This window comes from Octodon degus, unplaced genomic scaffold, assembly GCF_000260255.1.
Source record: "Octodon degus isolate 3935 unplaced genomic scaffold, OctDeg1.0 scaffold00218, whole genome shotgun sequence".
Taxonomy (NCBI): domain Eukaryota; kingdom Metazoa; phylum Chordata; class Mammalia; order Rodentia; family Octodontidae; genus Octodon; species Octodon degus.
Genome location: NW_004524794.1, coordinates 410197 through 421209, shown reverse-complemented (window position 1 = coordinate 421209; position 11013 = coordinate 410197). Strand labels below are relative to the sequence as shown.

General features: G+C 52.0%; 2 protein-coding genes and 1 non-coding gene across 4 annotated transcripts in view; 2 read left to right on the top strand and 1 right to left on the bottom strand.

Annotated features, from left to right (window-relative positions):
• Positions 1-366: 366 nt before the first annotated feature.
• Positions 367-3305, top strand: Rpl10 (ribosomal protein L10). Its single transcript, XM_023705331.1, has 6 exons — positions 367-457; positions 1901-1959; positions 2067-2174; positions 2276-2414; positions 2853-3015; positions 3094-3305. Exons 1-6 carry the CDS (start codon positions 435-437, stop codon positions 3244-3246), a joined length of 645 nt encoding a protein of 214 aa, XP_023561099.1. The 5' UTR covers positions 367-434; the 3' UTR covers positions 3247-3305.
• Positions 2672-2805, top strand: LOC111813742. Its single transcript, XR_002818911.1, has one exon. It is a non-coding gene; the product is annotated as a small nucleolar RNA SNORA70 (small nucleolar RNA).
• Positions 3306-4004: 699 nt separating the features above from the next.
• Dnase1l1 (deoxyribonuclease 1 like 1) overlaps positions 4005-11013 on the bottom strand; it is an 8964-nt gene continuing 1955 nt past the window's right edge. For both annotated transcript variants that reach the window (XM_023705322.1, XM_023705321.1), the window contains exons 2-8: positions 9940-10095; positions 9634-9722; positions 9475-9564; positions 5274-5374; positions 5055-5167; positions 4730-4978; positions 4005-4659 (exon numbers count right to left, since the gene is read on the bottom strand). In XM_023705322.1, coding sequence (XP_023561090.1) covers positions 4516-4659; positions 4730-4978; positions 5055-5167; positions 5274-5374; positions 9475-9564; positions 9634-9722; positions 9940-10074 — 921 coding nt within the window. In that variant the 5' untranslated portion in view covers positions 10075-10095 and the 3' untranslated portion in view covers positions 4005-4515. The remainder of the gene's footprint in view (positions 4660-4729; positions 4979-5054; positions 5168-5273; positions 5375-9474; positions 9565-9633; positions 9723-9939; positions 10096-11013) is intronic.

The window sequence follows — 11013 nt, the reverse complement described above, 5'->3', positions numbered from 1 at the left end:
TTAATTACAGTAATTCCTACGGCAAGAGTTCTATGCCCAAGATGGCCAGCCGGAAGCTAGCTTTTTAAGCCTATGTGTCCAAACACCATTTGCTAGCAGGCCGGTCACAGTTCCGGAGTCGTCACTTGTCAGCTCTGCGCATGTGCTGAGTCACTCTCGCACGCAAGCGCAGAATGGCTCTCTATCTATGGTCTAGAGGTCTGATAGAGCGTCCATTTGGGCTGGCTTGGACTCTATGGTTCCTACGTGTGAAGATAGGCCGCCTATATAATGCATGCGCAGGCGTAGGAGCGCCTCTTTGCCTTCGGCGCGGTGAGTATGTGTAACTCGGTGGAGGGTTGGTGCCCGTTTTTTACTGTGGTTTGAAACTTGCCTTCATTTTCTGTTCCGATTTTACTTGTTCATTGCAGCCTTCGAAGACCTTTGGTGTCGCCATGGGACGTCGTCCCGCCCGGTGGTGAGTGCCGAATCCGTCTTGATTTGGCGTTGAGGGAGTAGTGCTTTTGGCTCCTTTCACAGCCTCTGGGTGGAGCCTCCGTCCCATGCTGGGACCTGATGCCATGTTTTCTCTAATATTCCCTTGAATGCTTTTATTTTTCGTTTGTACTGTATGTTTCTTTCTTTTGAAAGTAGTAGCTGTTTCTTTTTGTTGCGGTCGAAAGACCAAGACTGAGCATCATCAGCGTTAGGCTGGAAGCGACCTTCGCCTATGTCCAACACTATCCAGCGTCCGCGTTGCGTTGTAGGGGATCTTTTGACTTTTGGGGCCTTTGTATGCAATCCTGTCTTAATTTCCCAGAGTCCTACAGTGTGTTCTTAATCGGGTACGAAGGGCAGTTCGCGCGCAGTCCTGTGTTGTCCTGCAGGGGGCGTTAGGCGCCCTTCACGTGGCGCAGAGGCGAATTCCACACCACGTTCCCGGAAGTGTGCTTCGGTGACCCCGACTTGGCAATTCTTCAATCAATTTATAGTGTGCAAATACTGTAGAGAGAGTGGATTTTTAAACTGTGAGGTTTGAAGTAAAGTGTTGTCTTTGTCAGGTGCAGACTAGGGGGTTAAGGGAAATGCCCACGGTTTAGCGTTAGTCTGGGGTGTCTTCTGTTGGGGCCACCTGTTCACATCCAGTGTTGATTCAAAGCAGTTATAGAACTATTTCCTGCGTGTGGAGATAGTTCTCCACCTCTCCTGGTGGTGGTTTTCCTGTTTTGGGCTGGGGATGTAATGTACTTAAATATTGAAGAGCACAAAGTCAGAAGACATGAAGACACGGTGTTGGGAAGTTTTGTTGTTGGGTTTTTTGTATTTTAGGGAAGGGTCTACAGGGTGTTCAGGGTCTCACTACTAGATCAAACTCGGAGTGACCTGCCTGTTTGCAGCCTCCCAAAAGTTGGGATTACAGGTGTGCGCCACCACGCCCAGTCTCTTTTTTTTTTGCCTTAAGGGCGGGTCTGGCAAGGCATATGGGGCTGGCGCTCTGAACCACAGTATCCTGCGCCTGACTGCGTTTGCATAAGCAGGCGCTTAAACAACTGGAGCAAACTGGCAGGCTGTAGGGTGTTGAGTTTCAAGATGTCCTGCTCCAACTCGCTTTTGGGACTGTGTGTGCACCACCTGCACTGTGTGTGTAGTGTTATATTCTCAGTCCTTGCCGGCCTGCGAAGTGGCTGTCTCTTACCTCAGCCTCCCAAGGGAGCAGCTGAGGTTCCTGCCGTGTGCTGTCCTTGGGCTGTGCCATCCCCCACATGCAGCTCAGGCTGGGCTTAAGGTCGCTTGGTAGCCCCGGGTGGTCTGGAACGCCTAATAGTGCTCCTGCGCCACCACGCTCGCTGCGCTGATTGTTTAAGGACCATCTCCACACTGTGCTGAGTTACTTGTGACTCCCATGTTTTTTCTTGTGCAGTTACCGGTACTGTAAGAACAAGCCGTACCCAAAGTCCCGCTTCTGCCGAGGTGTCCCTGGTAAGTAGCACGAGTGCCAGTTAGGCAGAGAGTGCCAAACCTGGCTTAGCCATACAGCTACTGCTGTTGATCCTGCTGCATGCTCCCACACTGAAGTTTTTTTCCAGATGCCAAGATTCGCATCTTTGACCTGGGGCGGAAGAAAGCAAAAGTGGATGAGTTCCCGCTCTGCGGCCACATGGTGTCTGATGAGTATGAGCAGCTCTCCTCGGAAGGTGAGGACTGGACTCAGGACAGTGCCATGGCCCCTCTGCAGCCTCGCCCAGCTAATACCCTGCTGGGCGATCTGCACTATTCTCTTGCTCTCTTCTCCCAGCCCTGGAAGCTGCCCGGATTTGTGCCAACAAGTACATGGTAAAAAGCTGTGGCAAAGACGGCTTCCACATCCGGGTGCGGCTCCACCCTTTCCATGTCATCCGCATCAACAAGATGTTGTCCTGTGCTGGGGCTGACAGGTGAGTTGGACTTGTGCTTTTGCCCAGAACTTGGGGACTTGTGCTGCGTTTAACATTCAGGTAGGGTATATAGGGTTGCCCTGCACAAGCCTAGCAACCCTTGGTGATTAAAGGATTGAGGTACGGGCTGGCCGATGGTTTCAGTGCACACTCAACCATTCTACACCCAGATAGGTCTGGCCGCTTCATTTAGAAATCCTCCCCCACAAGCTGGGTGTGCAGCACTGAGCGCGGCTCACACTGTTGGGGGGCTTGGGCTGCAGTCAGTTAAGCCGACTGGGTTCCCTGCTGGTGGGTGCCCAGTGTGCAGTGGCTGCACACAGTAACCTCCTCGGTAGTGTATGCAGCCTGTTGCTTGTATAGGCTGCCCTAAGGGACCTTGGAGACACTCCTCCTGGTGGGCGTTCTGTGTATCTGACCTTGCCATCCCCAAACCAGGCTCCAGACTGGCATGCGGGGTGCCTTTGGGAAGCCCCAGGGCACAGTGGCAAGGGTCCACATTGGACAGGTCATCATGTCTATCCGCACCAAGCTGCAGAACAAGGAGCATGTGATCGAGGCCCTACGCAGGGCCAAGTTTAAGTTCCCTGGCCGCCAGAAGGTAAGCCGTGCTTCAGCCCTGCCCGCCGTTCCTGGCTCTGGCCCTCCACAGTGAGCTCTTCTCTCCCTCCCTCCCTAGATCCACATCTCCAAAAAGTGGGGCTTCACCAAGTTCAATGCGGATGAATTTGAAGACATGGTGGCCGAGAAGCGCCTCATCCCTGATGGCTGCGGGGTGAAATACATCCCAAACCGCGGTCCCCTGGACAAGTGGCGAGCCCTGCACTCCTGAAGGCTTCCACTGTGCCATCCCCACCAAGTTCATGAATAAATGTTCTCTCTTCCCCACCTGATGTGTGTTCTACCCGGAGGGCAGGGGTGGGAAGGAGCTCTGCAGGCTGACGAGCACTTTTCCAAGAGCCTGATTACAGGCTTTGTGTACTGCCAGGCCCTGCCCCAGGTGGGAGGGCTGCTGGGCCAGCCTGTTGCGAGGGGATGCTGGGTTCGCTGCTCCCACGTGGGGATGGTCTGCCAGCTGGTCTCGCCAGTCTAGGGCCTTTCTGCAGCAGTGGTCTTGGCGTAGGCTGCTCCTCAACTCCTGTGCACCCCGATATTGCAGGCTTCTGCCAGTGGAGTCTGTCATGGCCTGGGGAAGCCCAGGGCCCTAGTTGGGAGTTTCAGGGATGGTTCCAGGGTCAGGGCCCAGAGTTTTCCTGTGGCACTTCGGATTGAACTCGGGGCCCTTGAGCTTGCCAGGCAAATGCTTATTCTCCTGAGCTGTCTTCCCCGCCCGACACTATTCTTCATGATGGTTTGCAGGTGTGCTGTACACCTGTAATCCAGCACTCAGGCTGAGGTGGCAGGATTTTTTTTTTTTTTTTGCAGAACCGGGGATTGAACTTGGTCCTTGGGCTTGCTAGGGAAGTACTCCACTGAGCCATCTCCCCAGCCCCCGCAGCAGGATCATTGAAGGTTGGCAGCCAGCCTGAACTGTGTAGTAAGCTGCTTGTCTCGTGAAAGACCAAAAAAATCCATATGGAGCCATTTTTAATGTTTTGGATTAGCTTTATTTTTGATCTTGAAGCTTGAAGTCCATAAACCATATGACTACATTCCATTGAAGGCCCTAATTCTGTCACTTAGGTTTTCCTGCTGTCACCTTGGTAACTATCCCTGGCACTGTTCCTACACTCAGTACCATGCAGCTAAGTCACAGAGCACTTGCCACAGGCCTGTGGGTCAGGTGGTTTTTTGGTGGGTCCCTTCTCATTCTATCCGCTTGACCTACCCGAGTCCTGTCCACTAGTTTTTTTTTCTCTTCAGGACTGGGGATTGAGCTCGGGCCCTTGCGCTTGCCTGTCCACTAGCTCGTATGACAAGAACCTTAGTCCTGTCACCTTGTCACCCCACCACTCAGGGCTTGGCCAAGGTCCAGCCTCAATTCTTGCCCAACACCCAGACTAAGCTGCATTAGCAGAACCTACATGGGGAAAGGGGGGTCAGGTGCAAGCCCTTGAGTTGTGTAGGCCCCAGGTAGGATGGGCAGAGGCCAGGGTTTGAGTTAGGCCACCGGGCTCCAGTGCGGGGCCAGGATTGGCAGCAGCAGTGACAGGAGCAGCAGGGTGGCCAGGCTGGGGGGCTGCATGCTATTCGGTGCTTGGTCCAGCTCCACCTCCACAGGGTAGTGGTCGCTGACGTCAAGGGCCTGGAGGGGCAGGATGTGGCATCAGGCTGGGGCTTGCTGTCAACCCGTCTGCCCTCATGCCTGCCCCTACCTCTTCCTCGGAGAGCTGGAAGCTCTGGGGGAAGTTGAAGGCCAGGGCGGTGCGCACAAGCCCTCGGCAGGCCTCGCCGTGCAGCACGATGCGGTCATAGGTGCAGTTGGTGCTGGCCCGCACCGTGGTGTCCTCGCCATCGGCAATGGCCCAGCGGAAGCCCTCCTCAGTGCGCAGCAGCAGCGTGCTCAAGCGCTTCTTGGCCAGGGAGCCACAGTCAGCATTGAAGTCCCCCAGTAGGATGACATCCTAGGACACGGGCATTGGCCTGGCTCCTCAGCCTGCCATTCCCCACTCACACCCCATGCCAGCTGCCTGGCCTGACCTTGCTCTGCCAGCGCCGGGTGGCATCCAGGAACACAGCATGCAGGGCATTCAGCTCGTTCTCCACGTCCTTAGGGGTGGTGTGCAGCGGGACCAGTACCACACTAGAAAGGACTGAGAGGCCCGGAGCCAGGGTTGCTGCCCAGCCCAGGCACGCTGGCTTCCCCCACCCCTCTGCCCTGCCAGAGCCAGCCACTCTCCCACCTTTGTCCCCTCCTACTTTTGCTGGGCAAAGTGAACTGGGCCACGAAGGGTTCCCGGGCAAACAGGTCATCCTTGTCTTCATACTGGTAGAAATTCAGGACTTGGGTCTTGTCCGATCTGGGAGGACAGAGGACAGGATGCAACTGCTTCAAGTCACTGATTTGGACTTTGGCTTTTTTGAGAGTCTTGCTACATAGTTTAGGCTGGCCTTGAACTCACTATGTATTCCAGGCTGTCCTTGAACTTGAAGCAACCATCCTGCCTCAGCCTCCCCACTGCTGGGATGTGTACCACATACTGGGCTTAGCTTGCACGTGCCAGGAGCACAAGTGGCACTCGGGGAAGGCCTCTCCTGTTTCCTGGCCCTGCCTGATTCATGTTGGCACAGCTTTTTATCTACAAAGTGGTTTATTTTGTTTTTTTGAACAGGGTCTCACTATGTTGGCCTGGCTGGCCTTGAATTTAAAGCTATCCTCCTGCCTCAGCTCCAAGTGCTGTGATGACATGTATGAGCCACCATGCCCAACTTTTAGAAATAATTTATTTTTTTTAATTTAATTTATTTATTTATGTGTGTGTGTGTGTGTGTGGCCAGCTCAGCCCACCAGGGGGCGGGGCTGGCTGGCATGTGGTGCTGGGGATTGAACCGCGGTCCCTGTGCTTTGCTAAGCTTGTTCTAAGTAGGTGCTTTTGGGGAGATGGCTCAGTAGGATAAGCGTTTGACTGGCAAACGCAAGGATCTGAGTTCAATCCCCGGTTCCACCAAAAAAAAAAAAAAAAAAAAAACATTCTAAGTAGGTGCTTTAGACCACTGAGCCATCTCACCAGCCCCTAGAAATAATTTAAACAGGGGCCGGGAAGATGGCTCAGTGGAATAAGCACTTCCCTGGCAAGCACAAGGGTCTCAGTTCAAGCCCCCATTCTGAAAAATAAATAAATAAAAAATAATAATAATTTAAACAAATTTTTGGTATGTACATGCTGGATAGTGAACCTAGGGCTCTTCACCTGCTAGGCATGCACTCTACTACTGAGCGACGCCTCTAACCCCTTAGAAGTTTTTTTTTGGTGGAACCGGGGATTGAACTCAGGTCCTTGCGCTTGCCAGGGAAGCGCTTATTCCACTGAGCCATTGTCCCGGCCCTTAGAATTTTTGGGGGAGAGGGGACTGTGGTCTCTGAGTCTCAGCCTCTCAAGTAGCTGGAACTGCAGGCATGTGCCAAGTACCAATTATAGCTTTTTAGTTTTTTATCAAGATATAATTCATAGGTGTGGTGGTACATGCCTGTCATCCCAGCACTGTAGGAAGCTGAGGCAGGAGGGTCACAAATTTGAACTCAGCCTGGCTGACTTAACAAGATTCTGTGTCAAAATAATAATAAAAAAAGGATTGGGGATGTAGCTCAGTTCAAAGTCCCTGGGGTAGGGCCAGCGAGATAGCTCAGTGGACTAAGCGCCTGCTTAGGCAAGCTCAGGGGACCAGGGTTTGATTCCCAGCACAACATGCCATGCTGGTGCTGGCCCCGCCCCCGGGCACACTGAGCCAGCTGGAGGCTGGGCATGGTGGTGCACACACCTGTAAGCCCAGCACTGGGGAGGCTGAAAATAGGAGGATCACTATGAGTCCAAGCTGTGTAGTGAGATCCTATACAAAGAAAAAAAAGGGGGGCCGGGGAGATGGCTCAGTGGAATAAGCACTTTCCTGGCAAGTGCAAGGGCCTGAGTTCAATCCCCGGTTCTGCTAAAAAAAAAAATCCCCGGTACTGGGGTACTGGGCGGGGAGAGATAAAAAAAAAAAAAGTCCCTGGGTTGAATTCCCAGTGCAAAAAGAAGATATAATTTACATGTCTTAAAACTTACCTTTAGGGCTGGTGAGATGGCTCAGTGGTCTAAAGCACCTACTTAGAACAAGCTTAGCAAAGCACAGGGACCGCGGTTCAATCCCCAGCACCACATTCCAGCCAGCCCCACCCCCTGGTGGGCTGAGCTGGCCACACACACACAAACACACACACACACACACACAAAAATAAATAAAAATTTAAAAATAAATAAATAAATATATTTTAAAAAAATTAAAAAAAAACTTACCTTTAAAGTGTACAGTTGTGGGCCGGGGATATAGCTAAGTAGAATTAGTGCTTGCCTGGCAAGCACAAGGGCCTGAGTTTAATGCCCGGATCCACCAAAATAAATAAAGTGTACAATTCCATGGCTTTGCATCCATTCCAAAGATGTGCAACTGATTTTAACACTCTTGTTACCTTCAAAAGGACCCTGATACTGTGCCATGTGCAGTTCCTTGCCACCCCTGCCCCAGGCCCTGGATGCTACTAATCTGTTCCCTATAGTGACATTTCATAGGAATAGAAATGAATCCTGGGGGGGCTGGAGAGATGGCTCAGTGGTCTAAGGCACCTACTTGGAACAAGCTTAGCAAAAGCATCAGGGACCGCGGTTCAATCCCCCAGCACCACATGCCAGCCAGCCCCGCCCCCTGGTGGGCTGAGCTGGCCACACACTCTTTCTCTCTCTCTCTCTCTCTCTCTCTCTCTCTCTCTCTCTCTCTCTCTCTCAAATAAATAAATAAAAATTAAAAAAAAAAAAAAAGAAATGAATCCTGGGGCTGGGGAGATGGCTCAGTAGGATAAGCGCGGAAGCGCAAGGGCCTGAGTTCAATCCCTGGTTCTGAAAAAAAAAAAATGAATCCCATGTGATCTTTGGTGACTGGCTTCCCTCTTTAGCACAGTGGTTCCAAGGTGCCCTACACTGGGGCACGTGTGTGTGTGTGCTTTGTCCCTTGAATCCCAAGGGACCCCACTAGTCAAGTGGAACACACTCTGTCCTCGGTTCTCCATGCCCAGCTATCCCGACATGGACAGCATCCACTTTGGGGTTATTTATTTTCCAGTACTGGGGGGTTGAAGCCAGAACCTTATCCTGCTGCACATTCCCAGTCCTTTTAATTCAGTAAAATTTTTTTTTTTTTTTTTTTTTTTTTTTTTGCGGTACCAAGGATCAAACTCAGAACCTTGCACTTGCCAGGCAGTGCTTATGCCACTGAGCTATATCCTCAGCCCTATTTTTTTTTTAAATTTTGAGACAGGATCTTGCTAAAATGCCCTGGCTGGCCTCAAACTTGTGACTGTCCTGCCTTAGCCTCCTAGAGTGCTGGGACTACAGGTGGCACATCCAGCATTTGGAGCTTTTATGAATCACAAGCTGGTGGACCTGTTTTCACTTCTCCCAGACTGATCTCAAGGAGATGGAATTATTTCTATTTATTTATTATTTATTTATTTGGTACTAGGTCTTGCTACACAGCTCAGACTTGTAGCGATCTTCCTGCTTCAGCCTCCCCAGTGCTGGGATTATAGGTGTGTGCCACCACACCCGGTTTCAGTGGCCAGCATGGCCTGTAGTACCAGGGATCGAACCTGGGTCCCTGCACCTACCAGGCAGGTGCTTAGACCACTAAACTATCTTCTGGGCCTTGGAGTTATTTCAGAGTAAATCCCAGCCTATATAATGTTGCCTATATAGAAAGACCGGTCTCTTTCACAGGCAGTCTCCCCATTACCCATTCTTTTTTTTTTTTTTTGCACTAACCACTAAATCTTTATTGAACTATTATAACATTGATACAGTATTAGTAAATGAAGAGCTATATAGAATAAAGGGAATACAACGATACAGTTTGAAGCAGGGGTAGGGATGGGGATATGGAGGGCACGGTTAGGGAAGGGGGTGGGAAGCTTGCTGACGGCCATCAACACTGCCCTAACTTCCAGGAATATTTACCATCCGCTGTAATCAAACTTATTCTAGCAACAGTGTCTCAAAGGGTACTACCTGTCCCGAAACGTTCAAAGTTTGGCTCACCAGTTGATCCCTGGAATTAATACCTAGGGCCTTTACTCAATTATTCATCTAATTACCTCTGAACTTTCTACAGGGTTTTATCTAGGTCCAATCTTCTCTCACTAGGTTGGAATCCCTTCAGTTCTTTCTGAATTTGAAATCTTAAGGGTAACAATTCAAGGCCCATTACCCACTCTTGCAATTCTGATTTCAAAGAGCTCCTCCCCAGGGCCTAAAGGTGTTTTTTGGCATTGTTTTGTTTTTTGAGACAGAGTCTCCCTATGCACCGAAGTGCTGGCGTGGCAAGCCATCTCACGCAAGGCCAGGGCTGTCCCGGCCTTCCACCCTGTGCTTACCGGTAGATGTACACATATTTTTCCTTGTATGTGCTGCGCCCCAGCTGCGAGCTGTTTAGGAAGCTGTAGCACCGAGAGCTGTCGAATTTGCTGCAGAAAAGGGAAGCGGGGTCAGGGTGCGCGGTGTGGCGGCCCCACAGGCAGCACAGTCCCGCTCACCGCTTGAGTTCTTGCAGCAGGAAGGAGATGGTCTTGTTGGAGGTGTCCACCACCTCCTGCAGCACCATGATGTCACAGCGAGCCACGATCTGTGGGACACCAGAAGGCCAGCCCTGCTCAGAGATGCCCTGGCCCCAGGGATCAGCTGGACCGGTGGTACAGAAGAAGACAGCAAGCGCCATCCTCGACCTGTGCACTCAAGGCCTGGATGTTGTGTCCGCGCCCTCTCCCCCATGCACTGGACCTCCCGGGGCTGGGCTCTGGGTCATAATCCTTGGGTCATAGATCAGGCCATGCCCACCATACCTGCACTAAGGTGTTCTTTACTTGCTCCTTGGTCACCTTGGCCAGCGTCAGCCGGTGGGCGTTGAAGGCACAGATGCGGAAGGCCTCCGCCTGACCGGCCAGGAAGACGAGTAGGAGAGTGGTGAGGCCGTGCATGGCTGCACGTGCGCCGGGGCCCTGCGGAGCGCAGCTCAGGCTCACTCAGTGGGCCTGCTGGGGGGCGGCGCTGGCCCTGCTGCAGCCCTGCACAACCCCGCCAGCCAGCCCACAGGGCCACACCTGAGGCGAGGCGCACAACACCGCCTTAGGCAGGTGACTGAGAGACCTTGCGCGTCCTCTCAGCACCTGCGACTGCCACCCCAGCCCTAGAATGTTGCCATCTTCCGGAACTGAACTTCTGTGTGCTGATACTAAGCGTAACTCCCACCAGGCATGGTGGTGCACGCCTGTGATCCCGGCCCTCAGGAGGCAGGAGAATTCATCGCTAGGAGGTCGAGGCCAGCCTGGCCACATAGTGAGTTCAAGGCCAGCTTGAGGCACATAGCAAGAGCCTGACTCAGAAACCCAACCCCCCCAAAACAACCCTCTGCCAACCAAAAACAAACTAAGGAGAAAAAAAAGATACAAAACCCCTGAAAACGGAACTCCCAGGCCGGGGAGCTAGCGCGGTGGCAAAAGCCTGGCAAGCGCAAGGGCCTTGTTTTTTTATTTTTATTTTTTGTGTAACCAGGGATTGAACTCAGGACCTTGCGCTTCCCAGGGAAGTACTTATTCTACTGAGCCATCTCCCCGGCCCTACCTTTGGGACATTGTTTCACCAACGTCTTGTCCTCATGGTTCATTCATGATGACCAGCAGGTGTTGAAATGGCTTTCAACGCTGAATACTCTTCCATGTATCACAGACGTACCTTATTATGCACTCGCTCACCCAGTAACCCTGAGGTGCACTACGTTTTTGGTCACTTGGAATAATGATGCTGCACAAATGCCTTGATTTATTGGTTTTGGTTGGGGGCCTGGCCCTAGCTCAGGCCTTTAAGTGGCTGCTTCCACAAAGCTGTCAGCCTCAGGTTGCTGGAGTTCGAACCTCACA

Bases quoted from the DNA above. Each gene is read 5' to 3' on its own strand.
- Rpl10 (XM_023705331.1), top strand. From the start codon at position 435: ATGGGACGTCGTCCCGCCCGGTG. The intron at 458-1,900 runs GTGAGTGCCGAA...TTTCTTGTGCAG, and splicing joins GGACGTCGTCCCGCCCGGTG to TTACCGGTACTGTAAGAACA. The intron at 2,175-2,275 runs GTGAGGACTGGA...CTCTTCTCCCAG, and splicing joins TGAGCAGCTCTCCTCGGAAG to CCCTGGAAGCTGCCCGGATT.